The 15,533-nt window shown below is 41.5% G+C and overlaps 1 protein-coding gene across 1 annotated transcript in view; it reads left to right on the plus strand.

Moving 5' to 3' along the window:
- Window positions 1–15,533, plus strand: part of KDSR (3-ketodihydrosphingosine reductase) — a 41,348-nt gene that overhangs the window by 6,328 nt on the left and 19,487 nt on the right. The window contains exons 3-6 of the mRNA XM_003264300.4: window positions 777–833; window positions 5,331–5,396; window positions 5,595–5,690; window positions 11,585–11,776. Coding sequence (XP_003264348.2) covers window positions 777–833; window positions 5,331–5,396; window positions 5,595–5,690; window positions 11,585–11,776 — 411 coding nt within the window. The remainder of the gene's footprint in view (window positions 1–776; window positions 834–5,330; window positions 5,397–5,594; window positions 5,691–11,584; window positions 11,777–15,533) is intronic.

The following is a 15,533-nucleotide window of genomic DNA, read 5'->3' on the forward strand; positions in this document are numbered from 1 at the left end:
ATTCCACCTCTTTGCAAAGTCAAGCTGTATGTATCTTTAGTCATAGGACAATATTACTTCATTATAGACATATTCAGGTTTAGAAACTCTGCATGCCTTTTGGAAGAATTCGCCTCTGCTTTGGTTCCTCTCTATTGCATATTATTTAAGTTACTTTGTACAGCAAATTAAGATAATCTGGTATCTGTTTTCTTGAGACTAAGTAAAACAAACAAAATTAGGACCTTGGAAGAATTACACAATTACACGGGTAACCTTGCTTAAGAGTATTTTATAGTAGCCAGGCCTAGTTTACCCAGTCTATCCGGAAAGTGATTCTTACTATGTTTGGTTTTATAGTATAAGAAGAAAATATTGGACAAAAAGCACTGTTAACAGGGAGTCACACATACCCTCAACTTTGGGGAGCAGTGCGTATTAATAGAGTTGTTCTTGTCTTATATCACAACTAAATAGTAAGACGTTTATTAGAACTGTAGAGTTGGCCTCAGCAATTAGTACTCTTAACTGGGATTTTGAGATTTATCTGTTTGTCTATTATCTTTCTCTAATTAATTTTCAAACTTTTTATCACTTATTCATAGCTTAACATACTTCACAACTTCTTTCTTTCATAGGCTGTGGCCCAGTCTGTCTATGCAATGTAGATACTGTTTTGTGTGTTTTCTGGAATTTAATACATACATATAGAAATAATTGCTTTCTTTCTCTCCTTTGCAATAAACAGACGTGCATATAGACAATCACCAGGACTAATTGTTCTGTATTGCTTTCAGGATAAGCTGCTGCAGGCAAAGAAAGAAATTGAAATGCACTCTATTAATGATAAACAGGTAAATCTCTGTCTTCAGAATGCATTTTCTGTATAACTCAGCACAGTTGTATAAAGGAAAAACAGAGTTACTTCAACTGTGAATAGTTAATTGAAAGCATATATGATTTTCCCAATTAAAAACATATTGTACTGTTTTTTAAAAAGTGGAATATTGTTTGAATGGTCTAGTAACTCAAAATATCACACACACGCAAAATGAATAGACACCCACACACATTCATATCTACAAATGGTCAAATAACAGAATGTTTTACTAGCAAATAATTTCATTTTAATTATATATTTAAATGAACTTTATACAAATGCTTAAGAGGAAAGGAATATTTAAAATTTATTTGGTTATGGAATTTTTGATGAATAAAATGCTATTTATATTTCAGTATAAAACATAATAACAGATTAATAATCACACACCCATCACCCAGTCTAAGAAGTAGAAATGATCAGGGTTTCTGAAGCCCCATCTATGCCCTACAGCAGCCTTGTCCCTCTTTTCTTATTCCTAGAGGGACAAACGCTAACCCGATTTTTTGTGTTGATCCTTTCTTTTTGTTTTCTTTTTTCTTCTTTCTTTCTTTCTTTTTTTTTTTTTTTTGAGACAGTTTCTCAATCTGTCATCCAGGCTGGAGTGCAGGGGTGCGATCTCAGCTCACTGCAGCCTCAACCTCCCAGGCTCAAGCAATCCTCCCACCTCAGCCTCCCTAGTAGCTGGGATTATAGGCACATGCCATCATGCATGGCTAATTTTTGTATTTTAGGTAGAGATGGGGTTTCGCCATATTGCCCAGGCTGGTCTTCAACTCCTGGGCTCAAGCAATCCGCCTACCTCTACCTCCCAAAGTGCTGGTATTATAGGAGTGAGCCACTGCGCCCTGCCTCTTTTTCTTTTTAATTTTACCATATATGCACATAATTCTAAATAATAATATATTGTTTAGTTTTTTTTTTTTCTTGAGACGGAGTCTGTCTGTCACCCAGGCTGGAGTGCAGTGGTGCCATCTTGGCTCACTGCAACCTCCACCTCTCGGGTTCAAGCGATTCTCCTGCCTCAGCCTCCTGAGTAGCTGGGATTACAGGTGTGCGCCACCACACCTGGCTAATTTTTTTTGTATTTTTAGTAGAGACGGGGTTTTACCGTGTTTGTCAGGCTAGTCTCAAACTCCTGACCTCAGGTGATCTGCCTGCCTTGGCCTCCCAAAGTGCTGAGATTACAGGCGTGAGCCACCGTGTCTGGCCAATATATTTAGTTCTACTTTATTATATCATTCTTATTTTTTAACAGCTTTATGAGATATAATTTATATATCATACACTTGACCCATTTGAAGTATATAATTCAGTGATTTTTAATATATTCATAGAGTTGTGCAACTATCATCAGAATCAATTTTAGAATGTTTTCCTCACCCCATAAAGAATCTCCATCTGTATTAGCAGTCACTTGCCATTTCCTCCCAGCGTCTTCTCAGCTAGGCGGTCACTCATCTGCTTTCTTTCTCTGTAGATTTGTATAACTTCCTTCTTTTTTTTTTTTTTTTGAGACAGAGTCTCGCTGTGGCCCAGGCTGGAGTGCAGTGGCGCAATCTTGGCTCACTGCAGGCTCTGCCCCCTGGGGTTCACGCCATTCTCCTGCCTCAGCCTCCCGAGTAGCTGGGACTACAGGTGCCCGCCACCTCGCCTGGCTAATGTTTTGTATTTTTAGTAGAGACGGGGTTTCACCGTGTTAGCCAGGATGGTCTGCATCTCCTGACCTCGTGATCTGCCTGCCTCAGCCTCCCAAAGTGCTGGGATTACAGGCGTGAGCCACCGCACCAGGCCTAACTTCCTTCTTTATGCTTCTTACGCAACTTGATTTCTTCACTCGATATTATTTTTATTTATTTATTTATTTATTTATTTTTGAGATGGAGTCTCGCTCTGTCACCCAGGCTGGAGTGCAGTGGCACAATCTCAGCTCACCGCAACCTCTGCGTCTTGGGTTCAAGCCTCAGCTTCCTGAGTAGCTGGGATTACAGGCACGCATCACTACACCCGGCTAATTTTTGTATTGTTAGTAGAGACAGGGTTTCACCATGTTGGTCAGGCTGGTCTTGAACTCCCAACCTCGTGATCTGCCCGACTCAGCCTCCAAAAGTGCTGGGATTACAAATGTGAGCCACCATGTCCGGATCACTCAATATTATTTTTTAGGCCAGGCTCGGTGGCTCATGCCTGTAATCCCAATATTTTGAGAGGCCGAGATGGGCGAATCACTTGAGGTTAGGTGTTTGAAATCAACCTGGACAACGTGGTGAAACCCTGTCTGTACTAAAAATATAAAAAATTAGCTGCGCCTGTAACCCCAGCTACTCAGTAGGGAGGCTGAGGCAGGAGAATTGCTTGGATCTGGGAGGCAAAACTTGAGGTGAGCAGAGATTACACCACTGTACTCCAGCCTGGGTGACAGAGGGAGACTCCATCTCAAAAAAATATATATATATATATGTATTATTTTAAAAATTCATTTATGTTGCTGCATAAAGTTGGAGTTAATTTTTTTTTACTGCTATGTAGTATTGTATGTATAGACTATATTTTGTTCATCAGTTCAGCAATTGCTGGATATTTAGGTTGTTCCCAGTATTTTTGTTAGTTTGTTTTTTACTATTAGAAAAGCTTTCACTGTTCTCTTTGTGCACATGTGCAAGAATGGTACATACCCAGAAATGGAATTGCAGAGCTGTAGTGTATGCAGTTCTTCAACCTCACCAAAGTGGTTAAGCTCCCACAAGTACGAATATGGTTCGTGTTGTGCCACATCCCTGCCAATACTTGATATTGACAGACGTTTTACTTTTTGCCTTTCTGATGAGTTTTGAATAGTATTTCACTGTGGTATTCATTGACGTTTTCCCTTCCAGAATGTTAGAGATCTTTCCATGTGCATTAAGTAAATTTGCCTTAAATTGCTGCAGCCTAGGATTGAAGTACACCAGAGCTTATTCCATCAGTTCCCTGCTGTTGAGCTATTTCTATTCTTTTTATTTTATTTTGTATTTTTATTTTTGCAATTGCAGTCTGTGCTACAAGTAAAAATCCTTGTGTACATCTTCTGCACATGTGAGTTTTTCTCTAGGACTGTGGTCTTTACCCCCTTCTCTGAAGCCCACAAGCATTGGAAAAACAGCAGCTCTGTAAATTGCCCCGTTTTTTCTCGTATTCCTGTAATATCTGATAGAGGAAGGAGTATGGTGTGAAGCCATGGAGTCAGCATTCAGGGCCAAGGCCAGTCTCGCCTGCTGCCAACGCTGTCTCTGCTCTGGGCTTCCTCGTCATGACACCTTCTACCTCTTCATCTACCAGGACTTTAGGTCAGGTGGAAAACTTATCTTTCACATCAAGGAAGGGAGATAGGGCTGGGGCAGGCGAGAATGAGCTTGATCCTTCTTCTATCCTGCCAGGCTTCCAGGGACTGTGTGTGTGTGTGTGTGTGTGTGTGTGTGTGTGTGTGTGTGTGTGTGTGTGTAACTTGTTAACATTTTTTTTGTTTCGAAATTTCTCTTGTCTGTGGCATAGATTTTATTTATAGTAACTGATCTAATACTGTATGAAAAGGCTTGTTTTAAAATTAATCATATGATTACTACTGCCTTTTTTTTTTTTTTTTTTTGAGACAGAGTTTCACTCTGTTGCCCACGCTGGCGTGCAGCGGCATGATCTCGGCTGACTGCAGCCTCTATCTCCCAGGTTCAAGCAATTCTCCTGCCTCAGTCTCCTGAGTAGCTGGGATTGTAGGTGCCCGCCACTACGCCAGGATAGTTTTTTGTATTTTTAGTAGAGACGGGGTTTCACCATGTTGGCCAGGCTGGTCTCGAACTCCTGACCTCAAATGATCTACCTGCCTCGGCCTCCCAAAATGCTGGGATTATAGGCGTGAGCCACCATGCCTGGCTGATTACTACTACCTTTAAAACAATGTTTTCTATCTGAGGATGTTGGGATAAAATCCACTCTAGGTAGACATTACAACCAAGGGCAACCCCTCTAGACTAGAATGCTGCAGGTTATATTTGTAAAGAGGACTGTTTCCTTTTCTTAGGAATTTTGAAGGAATTTTGATCATTTGGACAGGATTCCTTCTTGGAAGGAATCAGCACTGAGGCCCTGATATGGAATATTTCCATCACTCCTCAGGGTCGGCCTGTGCCCTTTCACAGTTCCTTCCATCCTCCATACCTGGCTGGGGGCAACCCCTGATCTGCCTTCTGTCACTGTAGATTAGTGGCATTTCAAGAGGAGCATTTATATATTTTTAAAAATATTCCTCAGAGTTTTAACTCCAAAAGCTGCCAAGAAAATTAGATTCTACTAATTGCATCATCAGCAAACACTGAAATCTGTTCATTCAATATTGGCTTCCTTCTGTATTCAATGAATTGTCTTTTCTTTAAAAAATATCTTTAAAAAATAGTTTGGTGCCTGCCAAACTTTGATCACTTTTTTTCTTTTTTAACAGGTGGTGCTTTGCATATCAGTTGATGTATCTCAAGACTATAACCAAGTAGAGAATGTCATAAAACAGGTAAGAGGTTGGGCTAATTGGAATTCACCGACGTGCTTGACTTTTGATTTGTTCTTGCCATTTTGCTATGTGGCTTGGAATGGGCACAACTTCTCTATAGGTTTAATAGTTTTGTAAGTTTTATTTATCAGCATGGATTTGCTGCTGAGTGGTTTTTCTTCTCTGTTTCTTAATGCCTGCTCTGCTACATTTTTCTAGGCACAGGAGAAACTGGGTCCAGTGGACATGCTGGTAAATTGTGCAGGAATGGCAGTGTCAGGAAAATTTGAAGATCTTGAAGTTAGTGCCTTTGAAGTAAGTCAAAACATTTGCTCACTGCAGTAGCACATATACTAAAAGCAGAGCAAGCCATGGGTAAAAGCTTTAAGAATCAATTAGATGAATGCATTCAGATGTCCATGGAAGCTTTAGAAGACTCTAGAGGAAGGCTGAACAAGGTTTTTGTCCCAGTGTCATGACCATTGAACCTTAAGAATTTAGACATTTTACACTGAGAAAACCAGCTAAAATGGGAATGGACCTTCTAATCTGACACAGATTACTGTAGCACTTCACTGAGGTCATATTTTCAAGAAAACACTTTGTAACCTAAGAGATGCTGGATGTCCGTATCAAACATCAGTATTATTAACAATGAAAAACCAAAAAAGTTGAAGAACAGACTCACTAGAATTCTCAAATCAAGATAAAAAGATACTGCATCTTATTGTTGTTTATATTTTTAATCAGGTTTACCAAGGAACTTCTCTTAGTAATTTATTTCAGCACCAAAGAAATGAACGTTGGATTTGAAATTTTTTTTTTTTTTTCTCCTTTTGAGATGGAGTCTCACTCTGTCGCCCAGGCTGGAGTGCAGTGGCGTGATCTCGGCTCACTGCAACCTCCACCTCTCAAGTTCAAGTGATTCTCCTGCCTCAGCCTCCCTGGTAACTGGTAGCACACGTCACCACACCCAGCTAATTTTTTTATTTTAGTAGAGTTGGGTTTCGCCACGTTGGCCCGGCTGGTCTCAAACTCCTGACCTCAGGTAACTGGCCCACCTCTGCCTCCCAAAGTGCTGGGAGTACAGGCATGATCCAACAGGCCCGGCCTGAAATGTTTTTAAAATGCAAAACGGTTTTTAGTTGCCATTACATCAACAATCTTTTTCTTTCTTTTTTTTGAGACAGTCTTGCTCTGTCTCCGAGGCTGGAGTGCAGTGGCGCGATCTCGGCTCACTGCAACCTCTGCAGTGAGGGCTCAAGCGATTCTCGTGCCTCAGCCTCCCGAGTAGCTGGGACTACAAGCGCCCACCACTATGCTCAGCTAATTTTTTATTTTTAATAGAGATGGGGTTTCACCATGTTGGCCAGGCTGGTCTGGAACCCCTGACCTTGTGATCCACCTGCCTTGGCCTCCCAAAGTGCTGGGATTACAGGTGTGAGCCACCGTGCCCAGCTTAAAATCTGAAACTGTTTGAGTGCCAACATAATGCTCAAAGGAAATGCCTCTTAGAGCATTTTGGATTTCAGATTTTCAGATTAGGGATGCTGAACCAATAAGTACAATACAATATTCCAAAATAAAAAAAAACCCCAAATCCAAAACACTTCTTGTTCCAAGCATTTTGGATAAGGGACACTCAACCTGTACCACAGTTGATGTGTTTTCTAATGATAGGAAATGATTTTTATTTAAAATGAATTCTATCTCAGTTATACGTTTGCTTTATTACTTTCAGTTTTTAATTTTATTCAAGTTGACATGCAAGTAAAATGCCTGTACACAGGCTGGGTGCAGTGGCTTATGCCTATAATCCCAGCACTTTGGGTGGCCAAGGTGGGTGGATCATTTGAGGTCAGGGGTTAAAGACCAGCCTGGCCAACATGGTGACACCCCGTGTCTACTAAAAATGCAAAAATTAGCCGGATGTGGTGGCGGGCACCTGTAGTCCTAGCTACTTGGAAGGCTGAGGCGGGAGAATTGCTTGAACCTGGGAGGCGGAGGTTGCAGTGAGCTGAGATCACGCCCCTGCACACCAGCCTGGGCACGAGCGAGACTTTGTCTCAAAAATAAAATAAAATAAAATAAAATAAAATGCCTGTATACAGTACTTTGGCATGAGTGAGAATTAAGCACGTCCTGTGTGACTCCACCAGGCAGGAACTGTTGGAACTTGCACCTGGTTTCTTCTGGACTTTTCTCCCCATGTCTTTTCCCTTTGCTGATTTTGCTTTGCATCCTTTCCCTGTAATAAGTCTTAGTCCTGAGTAGGACCATCTGCTGAGAACTTAGACCTTTTAGTAAATCATCAGCCTGGGTGTGGTCTTGGGGAATCCCAATACTCTTCCCTTAATTTTCCTTTTCAGTAGTTTTCTTTGTGGTTTCTTGGTGCTGTCTCCCCTCTTATCTCCCTGTAGATGTTAAGGATAATTCTGTTTAGGTATTCTTTTGTCCTTCATTGTCTCTGCTTTGTTCATGTGTTTACTTTCTCTCAGAGGCCAGTGGCTCTGTCTTTGGTGTGAGAGACTTCACTAGAAGTCTGGAGGCCCTTGGCTGTGTTTTCACATTTCTGAATCAGGCACTCACAAGGTGGTTGGGACTTCTGTGCTTGTTTGTGGACCTGTTTGATGATGGATCCTTTGGAAGGGTGATTGCGTGGTCATATCTGTGGGCGTAGTTTCAATGTCATTATCTGTAAATCTTTTCTCTTGGGTTGGTCAGAAGCCCTGAGGAGTGTCCTCCAGCCTCCTGTGAGAATGAAGCTGGGGAGAGTGTTGGTGTCTTGGTGTGTGCTGTGTAGACAGACTTTCCCTTAAACCTCTCTCTTTATCTAGACTTACTATTCCTAGAAACAGAACCTCCAGTCTCCTGCCAGGCTGGAAGAGGGGTACAGATCTACCCTGTGGAGAGGGGAAAGACTTCTTTTTTTTTTTTTCTTTTTTTTTTATTATTATACTTCAGGTTTTAGGGTACGTGTGCACAATGTGCAGGTTTGTTACATATGTATCCATGTGCCGTGTTGGTGTGCTGCACCCATTAACTCGTCATTTAGCATTAGGTATATCTCCTAATGCTGTCCCTCCCCCCTCCCCCCAACCCACAACAGTCCCCGGAGTGTGATGTTCCCCTTCCTGTGTCCATGAGTTCTCATTGTTCAATTCCCACCTATGAGTGAGAACATGCGGTGTTTGGTTTTTTGTCCTTGTGATAGTTTACTGAGAATGATGTTTTCCAGAGGGGAAAGACTTCTAAGATCTAACTGCCTTTTTTTTTCATTGTCCTACATTTTTTTTAAAATTCGAAGTGAAATTCATATAACATAAAATTAACTGTTTTTAAAGTGAGCCATGCAGAGGGATTTAGCATATTCACAATGCGGTGCAGCCACCACCTCCGCCTATTTCCAAAACATATGCATCACCCACAGGGCAGTCCTCACCTGGTAAGCAGTTGCTCCCCATCCCTGCTCACCCCCACAGCCGATCTCTGACACCACCAATCTGTATTCTGTCTCTGGTAATTTTGTATGATTGGAATCATGATATGTGCACTTCTGTGTCTGACCTCTTTCTATTAGCACCAGTTTTTGAGGTTCATCCACATGTAGCATATATGGGTGCCTCATTCCTTTTTATAGGATGGTAATATTCCTTTGTATGGATCGACCACATTCTGTTTAGGTATTCATCATCGATGGCCATTTGGGCTGTTTCCAGCTGACTGCTTATTAAATAGACTTTTAGTCCCTAATCCTGTCTCAGCCCCATGCCAGCCCACCCTTCCCTCCACCCCGGAGACTCTTAATGGCTGGAGCCTTTTGGGGTTCTGTGGTAGAAATCTGGCTTTTTAGTTTCTCCACTCCCTGCTTAGCATTTAGTTTTTTTGTGGTCTGCTAAGTTAGTTATCCTTCGTCAATCTGTTCTTCAGCTTCTAAAAGGTTATTGCTGTTATTTTTATTCTTATTTTCTTTGTTCTTGTGTGTTCTTGCCTTAAAAAAAATCTCTTTACGGAGATTTTAGTGAAGTTTCTAAAGGGAGCCAAAGTAAACACATGCGTTCAGTGTGCCGTCTTTTTTCAGATATTCTTTTAGAACTTTTTTTTTTTTTTTTGGAGACGGAGTCTCACTCTGTCACCCAGGCTGGAGTGCAGTGGCCCAATCTCGGGTCACTGCAGCCTCCACTTCCCAGGCTCAAGCAATTCTCCTGCCTCAGCCTCCCGAGTAGCTGGGATTACAGGTGCCCACCACTACGCCTGGCTAATTTTGTGTGTGTGTGTGTGTTTTTAGTAGAGACGGGTTGTCACCATGTTGGTCAGGCTGGTCTCGAACTCCTGACCTCAGGTGATCCACCTACCTTGGCCTCCCAAAGTGCTGGGATTGCAGGCATGAGCCACCGTGCCCGGCTTAGGACATTTTTATTATCAAAACAATATTATGTTACGAAAACACACTTTTGGAAAAAAAAGAGAATCCCAGCATCCTAACTCAGTCACTTACGATCTTCTGTATTTCCTTGGTCTTCCCTCTGAGCATGTGTACTTGTACTTAACCTTTGAAGTAATTACAGTTACAACATACATACAGTCTAGCTTCTGCTTTTTAAACTTAAACAGCATAGATATTTTTCCCTGTCACTCCCAGTGTTTCTGGTCATCATTTAAAAAAATTATCTAGGCCAGGTGCAGTGGCTCACACCTGTAATCCCAACACTTTGGGAGGCCGAGGTAGGCAAATTATTTGAGGTCAGGAGTTCAAGACCAGCCTGCCCAACATGGCGAAACCCTGTCTCTACTAAAAATACAAAAAATTAGCCAGGCATGGTGGCGGGCGCCTGTAATCCCAGCTACTCTGGAGGCTGAGGCAGGAGAATCGTTTGAACCCAGGAGGCAGAGGTTGCAGTGAGCCAAGATCACGCCACTGTACTCTAGCCTGGTGACAAGAGCAAAACTCCATCTCAAACAAATGCAAACAACAATAAAAAAATCTAATATTCTCTTGAATTAAGATATTATGATTGTATGTTCATGTTCTGTTCATAATATGAAAAAAAATTATGATTGATCTCAGGTTCCACAATTGAGGTATTTAGTTTTTATTTACATGATGATCTGATATTTTTACAAATATTTGAATATTTGAAACATTTTAATGCAAATATTATTAAATTTTCAAGTTAAAATTTAAGGTTTTTAAGAGCTCAGGCTAGGCACAGTGGCTCATGCCTGTAATCCCATCACTTTGGGAGGTCAAGGCTGGAGTATTGCTGGAGCCCAGGAGTATTGCTGGAGCCTAGGCAAAATAAAAGGACCCTGTCACTACACAAAATACAAAGATTAGCTGAGCATGGTGGCACGTGCCTGTAGTCCCAGGTCCTCAAGAGGCTGACGCAAGAGGATTGCTTGAGCCCAGGAGATTGAGACTGCAGTAAGCCAAGGTTGCACCATTGCACTTCAGCCTGGGTGACAGAGTGAGACCCCGTCTCTAAAAAAAATGATAATAGTAAAAAAGCAAAAAATAAATAAATAAAAATTAAAATCTTCCAAGATGAGGAGAAAATACACTATTAGTACTTTTCCCCATCATAATGGGAGAGCCAGTGGTTCTTGAGGTCCAGGGCTGTGCTAGCGCTTAACTTGTGTTTTCTCTTTTAATCCTTGCAACAGCCCTATGCAGTCATACCCGTGTTAACCTTGTTTACAGCCAAGAAAATAAGTAGAATGTCTGACTTTCTTATTCATCATCAAATAGGCAATAAATGGGAGAGCCAAGGCTTGAAACCAAAACTTTTAATCACCCTCCTACTCTGTGTTTTTCTTATAGCTTAGAACTAATAGGGCTACAAATACTTGGAACCTCTTCCCTAAAACTGTCTTTCAGAAAGTACTACCCGCAAACATGCAGTATACTTTTTATAAGGAGAAAACTAACTTTGACCAGTTTTCAGGAAAAACATTAACTGCTGTCATGGTCAGAATGCAAGACTAGACTGAAACAGGCTTCAAATGGTAGGTCCTGAGTCTTCAAATGCTAGGTCTCAAATCACATTTCATTTATGTCATCATGTCATCCTTCATTCATTCAGCAAGCCTGTTGAGCTTCCTAGTCACTTGAGCTTGCATTGAAGAACTGGAATCCAGAAAGTAGACTAAATCTCCATGTGCACAGCCTTGAGGCTTTTGACCTCATGTGGCCTCTTTGTTCCCTGCAGAGGTTAATGAGCATCAATTACCTGGGCAGCGTGTACCCCAGCCGGGCCGTGATCACCACCATGAAGGAGCGCCGGGTGGGCAGGATCGTGTTTGTGTCCTCCCAGGCGGGACAGTTGGGATTATTCGGTTTCACAGCCTACTCTGCATCCAAGTTTGCCATAAGGGGATTGGCAGAAGCTTTGCAGATGGAGGTAAAAGTTGTATTCATTTTTGTATTTATTCCTCTCCCGCTCAGCAACATACATTCCACTTCAGTTTTGTAGCTTCTTTACATGTGTTGTTGTATTAAATTAGAGATTTTTAGATTTGACATTAGTGAAAGAGAATTGGCTCAACCCTGAGTTTTGCAGTTAACATTTTTCATTGCATGAAGATTATAGTTAACGACAGATGCTAAATGGTAATGGAATTTTTGCTTGTTTAACTTAATACACAAAATACTAGTAATATCTTCATAGTGTTACTGGTCTAATACTATGTGAATGTGAGTAAGGTTAACCAGATATTTTATTTTATAGAGATTTTTCTTTAACAAAAAGATTGTCTTTATGACTGAATAGTACATGAAATTAGTACATGTTTGAGGGAAGAGCTTGAATCAGCTGCTAATTTTTAGCTTTTAGACAAGTCATTTAACTTGCTCTCAGTTTCCTCATCTGTAAAATGGGAGGGTTGGAATAAAGCAATAATTTGACTCTCCCAATATTTATATTTTTATATCTTAAAGACTTGTTGGGAAAATGAATGCTTTTTATTTCCATAGTTAATGGAACATTTTGTGGAAGAAGGATGTAGTTAGGATTTGCATCAAAATAGCGTTTGTCATGATGAACGCAACTTTACACCTCAGCTGCATGAAGCCGACTTCCACGTTATTGTCACACAGGAATGCTTAGAGAGCATCACTTACGTATCTACCCAAAAATCACATGCTGAAAAAGGCAAGGGAAAGTTCTTTCTATTGCTCTGCACAGTCGTCCCCTCTTATCCGCAAGCAATGTGAGCTAAGACCCCCAGTGGATGCCTAAAATGTTAAGAGCCCAGAAGAGTATTCACTGTGGCCAACCCTCTTATAGTAAGAGTGTGCTTTTGGGAATCCTGGCTGATGATTTAGATCAGGGATTGACAGAACTTTCACCAAAGGGCAGACAGTATATATGTTAGGTTTTAAAGGCTGAGTGGTGCCTAATACAGCTACTTTAGTCGGCTGTGATAGCAGGAAAGCAGCCTTAGTAGACAATATGTAAATGAACAATTGTCACTATGTTCCAATAAAACTTTATTTATAAAAAACAGGCAGAGGGCCAGATCTGGCTCATAGGCCATAGTTTGCTGACCCCTGTTTAGAAGACCCCCATAAGAGACCTTGATGCTGTGTGATCGCGCACCACATTGGTTAGATATGGGACGAGTGTTGCAGTACAGATGAGTTGCTGGGACAGCGACAGTCCTGATGTGCCACATAGGGACTGATAGACCATGCCATTCTCATACCATAGGAACCAGCCACAGATTTTATTGTTATCAACTGGCCTAATACTCTTAATAATAGATCGTTATAATATGCTTAGCCAATAGGACACTGATGGCTGTGAAATTTCAAACAAAAATACTGGTATTTCTTTTGAAGTTTTTAACCTTGAAAAGTCCTTTTGTGAATAACTGTTTTATTTATTTTTATTTTATTATTTTTTTTTAGAGACAGCATCTCTCTTTGTTGCCCAGGCTGGAGTGCAGTGGCACAATCATAGCTCACTGCAGCCCTGAGCTCCTTGGCTCAAGTGATCCTCCCGTCTCAGCCTCCCATGTAGCTAAGACCACAGGTGCACACCACCATGCCTGGCTAATTTTTAAAATTTTTTGTAGAGAAGGGGTCTCACTGTGTTGCCAAAGCTGGTCTCAAACGCCTAAGCTCAAACAATGTTCTGGCTTTAGCCTCCCAAAGTGCTGGGATTACAGGTGTGAGCCAGCACACCCAGCCACCATTTTATAAAGTTTTGTAAAGTATGTGAGGGAGATGTTGTGATGCCACCTTATGAGAGGAAAACCCAGTTTTCAATAAATTCGATGTGTTGCTCAAAGTCACATAGTTACTTAGTGACAGAAATCATAACACGATCCAAGCCTTGACCCCAGGTCTGCTGCCCTTTTGCAGCAGATGATGCGTCCGGGTAGTTGCTTCACCTGGCTAGTTGCCCCGGCCCTTTACTTTGGTTTTAGAGTCCTTGTAGGTGAAGGGGTATTTGCGGGATGAAGAATCTGCCCATTAGGGCTTTTCGCGGAGCTGTGTTAGCATTCACTAATTTAGAGCAAAGTATATAATCTGGGTGGCCTGGTTTCACTTCAAGTAGAACAGAGATGCTAAAAAAGAGGAAAAAGAAAGTGGATTGCTGGTAGAGACGGAGCCCCCCCAACCTCTGTGACAAGTGTGATTTGCATACTGCAAGTAGCCGGCCTGCACGCTCAAGTCTGTGTGACTTCTGTCCTTATTTGGACTCTATTAAAAATACCCTCACTTAAAAAAAAGAAAATAAAATGAACTTATCCCATGAAAAATAGGTTCTGGGGAAAGCAAACGCAGTCATCAAAATCTAGTTTGTTCGTAGTAGAACTTGCATCAAACCAATTATTGTGTCCCTACAGTAATTATAGTAGCATTTTTTTGAAACCTGGATAATTTGGTCAAGGTAGGTGTGTTTTCTGTCAATGAAATCTTATGTAATTGCTCAAACTCCAAATACTTTTTTTTTTTTTTTTAATTTTTATTTTCTGGAGACAGAGTCTTGCTTTGTTGCCAAGGCTGGAGTGCAGTAGTTTGATTTGGCTCACTGTAGCCTCCACCTCCTGGGCCCAAGCAGTCCTCCCACCTCAGCCTCCCAAGTAGCTGGGACTACAAGTGTGTACTACCGTGCCTCACTGTTTTTTTGTTTATTTTTTATTTATTTATTTTTTGTAGACATGGGGTCTCTCTCGCTATGTTGCCTGGGCCGGTCTTGACCTCCTGGACTCAGGTGATCCACCTGCCTTCGCCTCCCAAAGCTCTGGGATTACAGGAGGTGTGAGCCACTGTGTCTGGCCTCTAAATATTTTTGACAATTCTTTGGTTTAATTAACTTTGAAGTCTCCCTGTCCACCTCCCTTTGCCCCCAAACTAAGGTAGGACCCTGGCATTGTTATGGATACCATGAGTAATTTTAAAAGAATGCTTTGTTGGCATTTTTTGGTCTTTTTTTTTTTTTAACTCAGTCTTTTAGGAAGAAAGGTAAAGATTTTAAAAGTTACTCTTTTGGAAAGCAGACTTCTGAGGTGGGTTATAGCTAAAGATGTGGTAGCAGAGACCAAGCCCCCCCCAAAAAAAAACTGATGCTCCCTTTTCTGCTTTTCTTACCCTGATCATGCCCCTCTCCTCCCATCTCTTCCTTCTGTGGTCTGAAAGTAAGCTAAAGTTTAAATTCTGGAGTTTCATGTAAACAGCTGTGATCTTCTTTCCAGCACCTCCTGTCTTTGTTTTGATGGAATGGGGAACAGCACATCCTATGTGGATTATTTTAATAACAAATCTTTTTTTTTTTTTTTTTTTTTTTTTTTGAGATGGAGTCTCACTCTGTTGCCCAGGCTGGAGTGCAGTTGTGTGATCTCGGTTCACTGCAACCTCTGCCTCCCTGGTTCAAGCGATTCTCCTGGCGCAGCCTCCCAAGTGGGTGGGATTACAGGTGCCCACCACCATGCCCGGCTAATTTTTGTATTTTTAGTAGAGATGGGGTTTCACCATGTTGGCCAGGCTGGTCCTGAACTCAGGTGATCTGCCCGCCTCGGCCTCCCAAAGTGCTGGGATTACATATGTGAGCCACTGCACCTGGCCCACAAATCGGTTCTTGAACAAGTGGTCAGTTGTCTTTCTGCTTGAGGTTGAGGCCAGGGAGAAGGGAAGAAGTAATAGTAGGATGG

This window comes from Nomascus leucogenys, chromosome 4, assembly GCF_006542625.1.
Source record: "Nomascus leucogenys isolate Asia chromosome 4, Asia_NLE_v1, whole genome shotgun sequence".
Lineage (NCBI taxonomy): Eukaryota > Metazoa > Chordata > Mammalia > Primates > Hylobatidae > Nomascus > Nomascus leucogenys.